The sequence below is a fragment of the Nestor notabilis genome, unplaced genomic scaffold (assembly GCF_000696875.1).
Source record: "Nestor notabilis isolate BGI_N333 unplaced genomic scaffold, ASM69687v1 scaffold16699, whole genome shotgun sequence".
Classification (NCBI taxonomy): Eukaryota; Metazoa; Chordata; class Aves; order Psittaciformes; family Psittacidae; genus Nestor; species Nestor notabilis.
The window spans coordinates 1-10,933 of NW_009945208.1; the positions used below are offsets into that span (position 1 = coordinate 1).

Here is a 10,933-nt window from a genome sequence, read left to right on the forward strand (position 1 = left end):
GTTACATCTCCCCCTTCCACGATATCCCCATCTACGCGGATGCCGGCAAGGTAAGGGGAGACGGGCCGGCGCGAGGGGCACTTGGTGGCTGGTGTGGCCTCGTTGGAGTGGGGACAGTGACAAGAGCAACCGCTGGAGCTCTGGGTGTGAGCGTTGTTGTATCGCTGCTCCTCGGGGAGAGTGGTCCTGCGAGCCTAGAATACCCGAGAGAAGCTCCCGGTCCCTTACACTGCTTCTTGGCAGGAGCACCTAACAGAAGCATCGTCAGGTCTTGCAAAGATGGGGTGCCCCTTTGCCTCTCTTTTGGGTAGAGCGATGTAGGAGAAAAAAGCAGATGATCTCATTGTCGTATTTGGGTCTGAGATACAAGTGGTTGTCTTGAATTTGCCCATGAGGCCACGTGAAAGTGTTTTGGGTTAAAAGGATCGGTTTTCTATTTAGCTAAATATCTACATTCACTCTTATGGATGATATTTCAGGTTTGGGTTTTGACTGCAGTAAAGCCACTTTATAATCAGCTGCTGATCAGAGGGCAAGGATGTTAAATTCTTGCTGGAGCAGCTCCTGGGGACCTCTTGCCTTGCAAAAAGTGCAGGTGGGGAACCTGCCACGTGCGGTGTTGCAGGGCTTTTACATCCTTTTACATCCTTCCGTCAGCTGGTGGTTAGTCAAATTAGGCTCTTCTGAATCACTGCCTAAAGTGCCTCAGCTCTAGGAAACCGAAACGTCTGTGTTTCAGTTTTCACTGACTGCTTTGTCAGTGGGAACTAGGGCTCTCCGACTGTGTTCCTTACCTTTGTAGCGCGTTTCTCCTTTTCACACATACTAAAAAGCTGTGCAGTTTAAAAACTGAGTGGATGAACTGTTACAATGTTCGTGGTGTAATTTGGAGGTAGAGAGGGGTTATGGGAAAGGAAAAGAGTATGCAGAAGTGAGAAATGAACCTCTAAAATGTAGCTGTTTGAGCTCTGAGGTGCAGGTGTTGTCAGAATATGCTTTGGGAAGTCTGACATGGCTTTTGCCTGCTCACAAGGGAAAAGACAGGTTGTAATCATCAAGGACAGTGGTGAAACAGTTTCGGTGGCTGACTGGGTGTCCTGGGTTCGGCGGGGGGAGGCACAAGGCGGGGAGTGAGCGAGCGGCTGCATGGTTCCTGCTTACCGGCTGGGCTTAAACCATGACACTGGGAAAGCAGTTTTCAAAAGCAGGTATCTGAAAGGTAACTCAGACAAGGAAGACCCACGTAATGCTACACTCTGCAGACACTCACGGAACAGGGGAGGAAAGAGCAGGGGAGTGAGCATAATAGGGGTGAGGAGGGTTTCCATGGACTAGTAATGCTTAACAAGGGAAACTGGACTACTGGGGTTCAATTCAGCTGCTTAGTGTTGCTTGCCAGTGTCTCAGTGCCAAGTCATTAAGAGAATCAAGAACCACTGAAGGTCAGTCCCTGAAGTTACACAATAGTGCTGATCACATTAGACGTTTTTCTGTTGCTGAAGTGACTCTCTACAGAGATTTTACTTGTTAATTGGTAGGTTCATTGTCAGCTATGGTAGGAGCCCAGCTTGGAGCAAAAGGTTGCCTTACCCTGTCTGGGCTCCTTGATCTTTATCCTTAGACTTTTAAGACGCTGAGAGGATTGCAGGGTGGTTTTTTTCAGTCTAGGGCTGGGATGTGCTGACCTTATCTGTACCTGTGTGTCTCAGCTTTGCAAAGGAATGACCTTGGGCTGCTCACTGGGTCTCTTAGGCTAAGGCAGATCTGTCAGATCAGTTGTGGGAAAGCTGCAAGCCTAACAGATGCACCCCCAAGTTATCTTTCCTTGCCTGCAAAGCCATAAGCACCCTGCCTAGCCAGTTACAATTGCCTCATTCCTTTATAAATAAAAATAGTATATACATTTTCACATACAGATTGGAAATGAACAGTGACCCCCTGCAGTTAAGGGAGGTAATAAACTAGTGTTAGGAAAAGGTGTGGGCAAAGCCAATGATGTAACAGCACTTCTTGCACAATAGCAATCTAATTATGGCATGATACAGGTTTGAGGGACTTTGAAAGACTAATAATAGTGCTTAACATGGGGATTAGAAACCTCGTTGATGCTAGAGAGCAAGGTTTGACTTTTTGTTAAAAGCCATAATCTCTTCAAACAGCAAATGTTAAGGTTCAGGCATGGAAAAGCTTGTTCTCTTGAAGAGAAGACTGACATTGAACTCTTGAAAGTCCTCTCAGCCTAGCTGGAGTCAACAGGAGATGTTTTCAAGTGTCACTTGTAAAGTAGATAGTGCAAGGTGTGGTTCCGTGTTTCTCCCTTACATCTTTATCCTTGCACCATGCTGCTCACAAGATCTGCTTTTATAGGAGTGTCAATTTGGAGTGGGGGAGCTCATGCATCTTTCCCTGCTCCAAGACAGACTAGAATATTTGGGAGTAATGTTCTCAGCTGACGAGAATAGTGCGTAGGTACCCACATTATTAAATAGGTGGCTTACTCCTACCCGCTGTATCAAAACTGGCACTGTGGGGGGAAAGCTATGGTTTTCATGTGAACTGTCTGTTATGCTTACTTATATGTGTCCTAGTTTAAAGTGTGGTCTTGAGATTCCTTCCCATTCACTGATATTTTGCTTTCTTTAGAATGTGTTCAACATGGTTGTGGAAGTACCTCGATGGACAAATGCTAAAATGGAGGTAGTTATATTACAGTTCCTAGCTTAAGTGCTTGAGCTGACTAGTCTATTAATCTTTGGCTTTGCTGATTCTCTCCTTCTTACATCCACCTTATGAATCTGAGTGGTTTCTAACTTCTCGTGTGAATAGCTGCTTGATGCTAAAGGTTTAATATGGAGTCTGAGACTTGCAGAAGTTACAATAACTTAGTAGTCTTCTGTGACTTCTGATTAAAGCAGCATCTTATGGCTCTCAACACCCTGTGCTTCTGATGCTTATAAGTCTGCTGAAAACTATATCCCAGGAGGTGGCAATGCAACAGGAAATGGAGTTATTCAATATCTGCTCTGGGCTCCAGAGTCAGCTCTGGTCTCTTGGCTGGTCAGATAGCAACCAGCTTCATTAAAGAAAATGTAAATAAATAAAATCTTGGTTTTTCTTAGAGCAGAGTGGAGAGATTTATGTAACTTTTCTTTCAGATTGCAACAAAGGATCCTTTAAACCCAATTAAGCAAGATGTGAAGAAAGGAAAACTGCGCTACGTAGCTAATGTGTTTCCCCATAAAGGTTATATCTGGAATTATGGTGCTATTCCACAGGTACTATGATTTGTCTCAGTGGCTCATGCTTTCTGCCTGCGAGGAGGGAGGATGACTGTGTGTGTCTCTGACTACCAGTACATTAATGAGCAAAAGGTTGGCTGAGAGTCTGATCTGGAACACAGCATTTGTAGCTGAATATATAATCTTGCTAATGAAGAGAACGTGTTAAGAAAGCAGGGGTACTTTAAAGTAGAAATCTCAGGAGTTAGGTTTGTAGCTCATGCTGTAAACAACTTATTTGAGGATGAGCAGCTGTTGCTAGTGAGGTACCTGCTGCGCTGCTCCTCTCCTTGCCCACCCAGCAGTTTGGCTGGACAGTAGCTGGCAGGTCCTTGTCTTTGGATGAAGGAAGGTGTCACTACACAAGGCACTGAGCATCTGGCAGTGCAATGCCCTCAGTTCCTGCCTGGCGAAGCATAAAGAGCTAAAGTTTTAAACTAATGATACAGAATCTCGGTGTACAGCCCTTAAGCTTAATCTTTACAGAAGATTCTTCTTGCAGTGAATTACTGGTTGATTTAGGCTTTGGATGTGGGCCATGAAGATCTGAATAGATCTGAAGACTCTATCTTTCCCATTTCTGCCCCTCTTATTGTTCAGGGTCTAAAACACACAGACTAATGTATTGACCTGTTGGATGGTAGTACATGCCCTGTTCTCAGTGTTGGGTCTGAGTAGCAGAAAGGTACTTGAAAGCCCAGAGGCTGTGCACAAACATGCTTTCTCTGAAACAGCTGGTAAGGTGGGACTGACAGATGGTGACACCTGGATGTGTGCTCTTAACTGGCTGGTGACTGCTGGGTAAAAAGGAACTTCGAGCAAAGCTGTTTGCCTCTGATGTTCTACAAGGTTTGAGTTTCCTTTAGAGAAATAAATTGTCAGTAGCAGTTCACAGGGCAACACACCGAATTTTGTAGCTCTAGTTTCGATAGCAGTGCATGTTAAGTGTTTTCTCCAAGTGGGTTAAGATGGTGTTTCGAAGTTGAATGGTTTTCTGTGTACAGAATTACAGCTTTTGAACCCTTCACTCAGTTATGTGTTAGTGCTTCAAAGCTGTGTATGCATCAAGGGCAAGGACTGAACTTAATGCTTCCTTGCAGAGAAGTGTGATAGTGATTGCGAAGAGTCCTGCAGCACCCCCCAGGTTTCAGTACATCTTCCTAAATGCTCTGGATGCATCACAAGGTCTTGACTACTCTAGTTGTGTCCTGGCATGCAGAAATTTGGAAAGAGCATTGCTTTTTATATCTGAACAGCCTTAGAGGTAGATGCTCCTTACAGTGCAAGCAAGCACAGTGTCCTTTTGCTCCTGATCAGAAGCATGTTTTAAGCAGCTATTATTTTTGGAGGCGTAGCTCAAATGCCTTCTGGAGCCCTCTCTTTCAGCTTATACTCACCACTTTAAGTGAGATGCCCTAGGACACTGGGTAGCCCAGGATATGGGACTCCGCATTCTTGTCACTGCTTTAGTGTAACAATGTGTCTTTAATTGTTTAATTAAAAGGAAGCAACCCACTTGCTCTGTCTTCTATCTCTGTTGGACTGCTATCTGGAGTTCAGGAAAGTTCTGTTAAGACATGAATAGGGACAGGAATAGGCAGGCAGCCAAATCAATGAATGTTCTTTATAGATGCGAACTTTACCTTTATGTAGCTATGCAATGGAGGAGGAAGTCTGGAATGTTGTTGAAAAATGGTTTGTCAGTAGGAGGGAGCAGTTTACCTTGGCAAGATAAGACCTTTTAATTTGGATTCAAACTGCTTTTGCAGGCACAAGTGAAATAGTAGCTCAGCCACTAGACCTGAAAGCATGTGTGAAGTGGGCCATCACCTGTGCTTTAGAGGCAATTGCACGCCTGAAATAAACTTGCCTTTTGTTTCCTCTTGAAACCTGAGAGTTCTTACTTGTGTAGGGGTTCTTTGGTTTGTTTGTTTGGGTTTTGTTGTTTTGGTTTTTTTTTTTCCAGACGTGGGAAGATCCAGGTCACAAAGATGAAAATACTGGCTGCTGTGGAGATAACGATCCAATTGATGTGTGTGAAATTGGAAGCAAGGTAATGCCTTCTAAAGGGTAACTGTCTTTTGAAACGTCATTAATGTCTCTGAAGTCAGTTATCCAGAGACATTATTTAGTTCTTACCTCCTCTACCTTAAGAATGTGATGTTTCCCTTCACTGCCTCTGGAGAATGTTGAGGTCTTACAACGCAAGCCTTGTGAGCCAAGGATTATGAACTGCTGATAAGTGATACCTAATTTCCTGGTACCCACTGCTTGCTGAACTCTCTTAGCTTGCAGTCTCCTGTTCTGCATTCCTTGGATGCATCGATACAGACAATAAGGTCTTTGTCCTTGCAGGTCTGCTCTCGAGGAGAAGTCATCAAAGTAAAGGTGCTGGGCACTCTGGCACTGATTGATGAGGGAGAGACAGACTGGAAGATAATTGCTATCAACGTTGAAGACCCTGAAGCAGAAAGCTATAATGGTAAGTAACAGGAGGGAGGAGCAGGCTTAGTACTTCCCTTTCTGTTTTGAGACCCTGCAGGAAACTTTCAAATCAGGATATGGGCTTGCTTCTTCTATGCCATGGTATTAATTGGCTGTGATACTGGAAGGACAGCAGAACAGGATGTTGACACTCCTGTATCAAAACATTTTACTGTTTATCCCAAATTGTCTGCCTTCTGCACAGCCTGGCAGCTTGAATAAGAGAGTGGTTGTATAGCCTGTCCTCTGAGTGGAAGGAAAGGGATTGTCCAGGAAATCTCTGATCAAGGCTGTTTAAATGAGTCCATGCTCCTGGTAGCAGTCAGGATATACTGTGAATATGAAACACTAACTTTCTTATGCAGATACCCACTTTGTGTCTTTACTGTAACCTGTCTGAAATGTTGCTAAGGCTACTTGAGGAGGGGCTGAATGAGGGGCAGCTCAGAAGAGTCAGCAAGTAGGTAAGTAACTTCTGTCACTAGGTTTGGCTAACAAACCTTTTCTCTCTGGATAGATATCAATGATGTCAGAAGGATGAAACCTGGATACTTAGAAGCTACCGTGGATTGGTTCAGAAGATACAAAGTGCCTGATGGAAAGCCAGAAAACCAGTTTGCTTTTAATGGCGAATTTAAAGACAAGGTAGCAATTGCTGTTCTTAGTTACTGTGGGCCTGCAAAGGCATGCTGTCCACAAACTGAGCACAAGGTGCCTGGGGATGCGAATGAGTAGTTGTTGAGAGAATGGGTTTCTGTGAGGCTACTAATAGTTGACTTAATTCTTCTGCTGTTTTCCCAGCCTACCATTCAGCTTGTTTCCAGCCTAGTGCTTGCAGGAATACTAGGAGAAAAAGCATAGGGTTATCAACCTGCTGCTGTTGGATATTATCAGTTTTTCTTCTAGATGACATTGATGTGGGATCACTTAAGGGCTAGGACCCTCTCTGTCAGAACCAGGATGGAAAACACCAGGTTTATTTGCTCCTGCTTTGGAGCAAGGTTGCTTGGCATCACCCTTTGCTTCCCTTGCTCACTCGCTTTGTTCCACTGCAGCCTGGTGCAAGTTGAACTTAATTCAGAAGTTAAAATGTGTCTTTCTTCTGGCATAAAGTGTTCCCTCATGCCTTTTGAGTAAGGCTCTACTGGGGCAGCAGTGTACCTCTGCCTTTTCTCTGAGTTGGGTCAGATAACTTAGGGCTCCTGAATAGGTGAAATCCTGCTTCTGCACCCTCCCTCCTGCCAGTCCTGCTGTGCCATGAGTGTGTTAGTGAGGTGACTTGACTCCCAAAACTCTGCACCCAAAGCTGGTGCAGAGAAGGGGAGGGCCTGCAAAGCCCTGTCTGGGAAGGAAAGGGTAAGGAGGGCTGAAATGGAAGTCATGCGAGATTGGGCCTGTCCCCTTAGGCTCTAGCATAGCAGTAGCTTGGGTGGGCTGGGACATCTTACTGCCTTTCTGGATGGGTGGAACCAGGATCAAGGCCAAGACAGAAAATAGGGAGAAATAACCTTGCACATTTATGCAGTGTTTTCCTTGGCTCTGTGTGGTGTCAAACCAGGATATTTATTACTGGTGTTGGCACAAAAAAAGGATTGTGTGTGCTTCCTTCTCCAGCTGACAGGTTAATGCTTGAGCATATAGCACTTTTTCTTCTAAGAAAAAAAGTTGTGATATGCTTGGAAGCAGATTCATTATGAAATAGTTGCAGAGCTAGATTAGGTGCATGTCTCTTCCTGTTGGTCTGCACAGCAGTTGAATGATTTACCTGGAGTGGAAGAAAGCTCACAGGTATTCTGGGATCAGATAGCTGCTGGGGACACTAAGAGGGAGTGGAGATGCTCTAGTAATACAGCACTGGCCTGAGACTAGACTCTCTCTGTTCGTTTTCTTTTGGCCTCAAGCTCACTAGGTGATCTTGGCATATCCTCCCATCTTGAAAGTAAAACAATCCATGTTGTAAATCCCTGTTGTTTCAGTTATTGTGTGCTGGGAGGTTGCTGTTGTTCCTGAATGCTGCAGTAATGGAAGAGGTCTAAGAATCCCTTCTAGATTTAGAAACTATCTAAAATCAACCTATAAATACTGGCCCATTGTTCCATGTAACTGATAGTCTGGAGAAGATGGTTTAGTGCTTACCCATAACATGATGTTTGTTCCCATCTTCACCTTTAGGATTTTGCTATGAACGTCATTAAGACTACTCATGAACACTGGAAAGCTTTAATAGCAAAGAAAACAGACGGAGGGGAGATCAACTGGTAGGTTAATGCTTGTGGTACTGTGCATGTTCCTTTCCCCTAAACAAATAACCCCAAAGGTGCCTTTCCTGAATGGTGATAAGCTTTCTGTCAGCTGCTGGCTGTCTCTGCAGACCTCCTCCTTCAACTTGGCAACTATAACAGTGATTCTTAATATTCCAGAATTTAATACTCTTGGGGGAGAGACTTGGCTTTCACATTCTCACAAGTGACCTGTCTCTTCTAGCACAAACCTGACAGTGTCAAACAGCCCCTTCTGCTGTAGTCAAGAGTGTGCAAAAGCTACTGTGGATGCAGTAAGTACAAATTTGAGTATCCTAACCCCAATGTTAGTATTGGGTAAAACAATACTATTTGTGTGGTTAGCTGTCCTCTCTGTGAATAGTGCATTGTATGCTCAGAAGAGCACCTGTTTCTGATTGAATAGGGTGGATGTGGAGCAAGCCAGACTTTCCTCCAGAGGCTTCTCTTTGCCCTTAAGTCATCTGGGAGATGGAATCCAAACCAGAGTTTCAGCTTGGCTGTCAGCTGTTCAGAGTGGGTTTAAATATTTGGCCTTCCAAGGGCTTCACAGAACAGGTCATCATTTGACAAAAAGACGACTTATTCCTGAGCGCCTTGCAGGCAGGGACCTTGCATCCTTTGCAATGAAAAGCTTAAAGTTCCCAGTGTAGAACTCCTGTCCAGTTTCAGGGCTTAACTGTATCTCCCTAGACTTTTGATGTGCTGCTGGTAACTTGAAAGGGGTTAGAGGAATGGAACATAGGAATCAAAATGCAAATGTTGCCTCAGTGTATGGAAATGTGACCAGAAGCCAGAGTCTCTCCATAGCCTTGGTGAGACTTTTGAAACCATTGCCTTGGTTTGAAAAATGCTTGTATTCTCTGGTGGTATCCAAATTACTCTTAAGTTTCTGAAAGTGCAGCCCTCATGGAGGATGTGTCACCAACCAGGGCCCATTGCCTCTCTTTGGTTGCTAAGTATCAGGTGAAAGCTCTTCAGAGAAGTTTTCTGAGAGTCTCCTGTACTTCTATTCTACTATCACACTGTAGGTTCAAAAAAGGCAAGTTGCCTGCAGCTGTGTTGATGCTGGAGCAGTAACTGCTTGTAGTGAAAAGCAGATGGCACTGCAGCCTGTGCTTAAAGCAGAGCACCTCTGGCATGAAGGACATCTACGGAATGAGGAGGCTGCGGAGATGACAGGACTGGTGCTGCATGTGAGCTCATTTATTCCCTCACAGCTGACCAGAGCTGGCTGCCACAGAACAGCTCATGCTGCTTAGATCTTAAATGGTGCTCATTAAAGACTTGTGAAGTTCTAAATGATGTCTAGTGAGCTTTGGGTGTAAGGTCAACCTCTGTCAGCAGTTGCTGTCTGCTAATGCACTTCTTGTTTCAGGCACCACCGTGTAAAGCTGCAAACCCAATCCCACCTGAAGGTAAGTCTCAAAACCCACGTTTACATTCCAGTACTGAGTAGAGACTTCCTCAAAGGTACTATCAGTAGGAAAATGGGGGTCTTAGGTGATGGCTGGGTCTGGCTCTAGCACCAGGAGAAATAAAGGGCCTTCTTGGACCAAACATGCCAGTAATGCAGTTTAATTCCTGAATAACATCTGTTGTTGTTGCCTTACTCCCTTGTTTGGGTACACAAGGTAGGTAAATGAGTGGTAAGAGACCTGAGGTGCAGTAGTTTGCTTCAGAAGAGGTTATCTTGTCCTGAAAGAGCCCTGCAAGAGGACTGAAATGCAGTGATAGCAGGAGACCAGTTTCATTAGTTCTGCAAAATGGGTTTCATCAGTATCCTTGGTGCAGGAGAGCTGCACAGAAAATATCAATTTCTTAACAAGACCCAAGGGCAAGCTAATGGTGGTGTTGAGAATCCACAGTTGTGTGGCAGAAAGAGGAGCTAGGCTGTCATTTCCAGTCTTTCCATGGGCAATAAACTTGTTAAGAAATTGCTGTCTTCTGTGCAGACAAGGGAGTTGAAGGCAAAACGAGTTTGCCTCTCCAAGCCAGCTGAGCCAGAGGGAAGCCAAGCTAGCTCTGGCTTGCTGTCTGTGCTCACCTGAACTGAATCATGCCTGGGTGCTCCCAGTGCCAGCCTTGAGTGAGGGTGGCTTCTTCAGGAAAACAAACACATGTAGGCAGGGTCACACAAGAACCTGTTTGCTGTGTGGTGGAGTTTTTGACTGGAGCAATGGAGGTCCTGCACTGGAGGTGACATGCAGTGCTGTATGACTGTTTAAAAAGTGGATTGCTAATGGAGGAGTAACCCCCTCGTGGTTTGTTTTGTTTTTTCTGTCCCTTACAGTTGACAAGTGGTTCTACTACCAGGAAAACTAAGGCCTGAGACAGCTGTGTCCTTCCCACTAAGGAGTCACTACATGCAGGAATAGACCAGAAGCATAGCTTCAGTGTCAACACCAAGGAGACATTGCCTGTACCTTTGCTGATTAGAACTCTATATCTAGCAGTGCTGTGTCTGCTGCACTGAGGTCTCGTGGAGGCTAGAAGACATAATTTATAAAACCACAACACCCTGCTTGTGCATGGTTGTGTGCTGTACTTTGTAAATTCCGACAGAAGATCACTCACCTGGTACGTGTATGGATGCTAGAAATAAAAACTACTGAAACAGCGCTGTGGAGCTCCTCTCCTTTCCCTCCATGTAACAGAGCCTCGAGCCCTTGGGTCTGTTAGCGCCGGGGGTTGTTTTGGAGGGGATTACGGGAGGATTTACCGGCTGAGGTGGTACCGTGTCGCTCGCTGGGACCGACTCCCCGCCCCACCCCTCACCCCCCCTTCAGGGAGTGCGAGGACCGCCGGGGGCCGGTGTCGAACCCGGGTCTTCCCGGACTTGGCGTTACCGCTCGGGGGCGGTCTCGGACCCGCGGCCTCCTGGCCGGCGTG

At 45.3% G+C, this 10,933-nt stretch overlaps 1 protein-coding gene across 1 annotated transcript; it reads left to right on the forward strand.

The window, feature by feature from the left end:
* Positions 1-8: 8 nt before the first annotated feature.
* PPA1 (pyrophosphatase (inorganic) 1) lies at positions 9-10,658 on the forward strand. The gene is made up of 10 exons (XM_010022771.1): positions 9-50; positions 2,644-2,697; positions 3,156-3,275; positions 5,245-5,331; positions 5,634-5,760; positions 6,280-6,407; positions 7,935-8,020; positions 8,247-8,316; positions 9,420-9,459; positions 10,335-10,658. Exons 2-10 carry the CDS (start codon positions 2,656-2,658, stop codon positions 10,364-10,366), a joined length of 732 nt encoding a protein of 243 aa, XP_010021073.1. The 5' UTR covers positions 9-50; positions 2,644-2,655; the 3' UTR covers positions 10,367-10,658.
* The last annotated feature ends 275 nt before the right edge of the window (positions 10,659-10,933 follow it).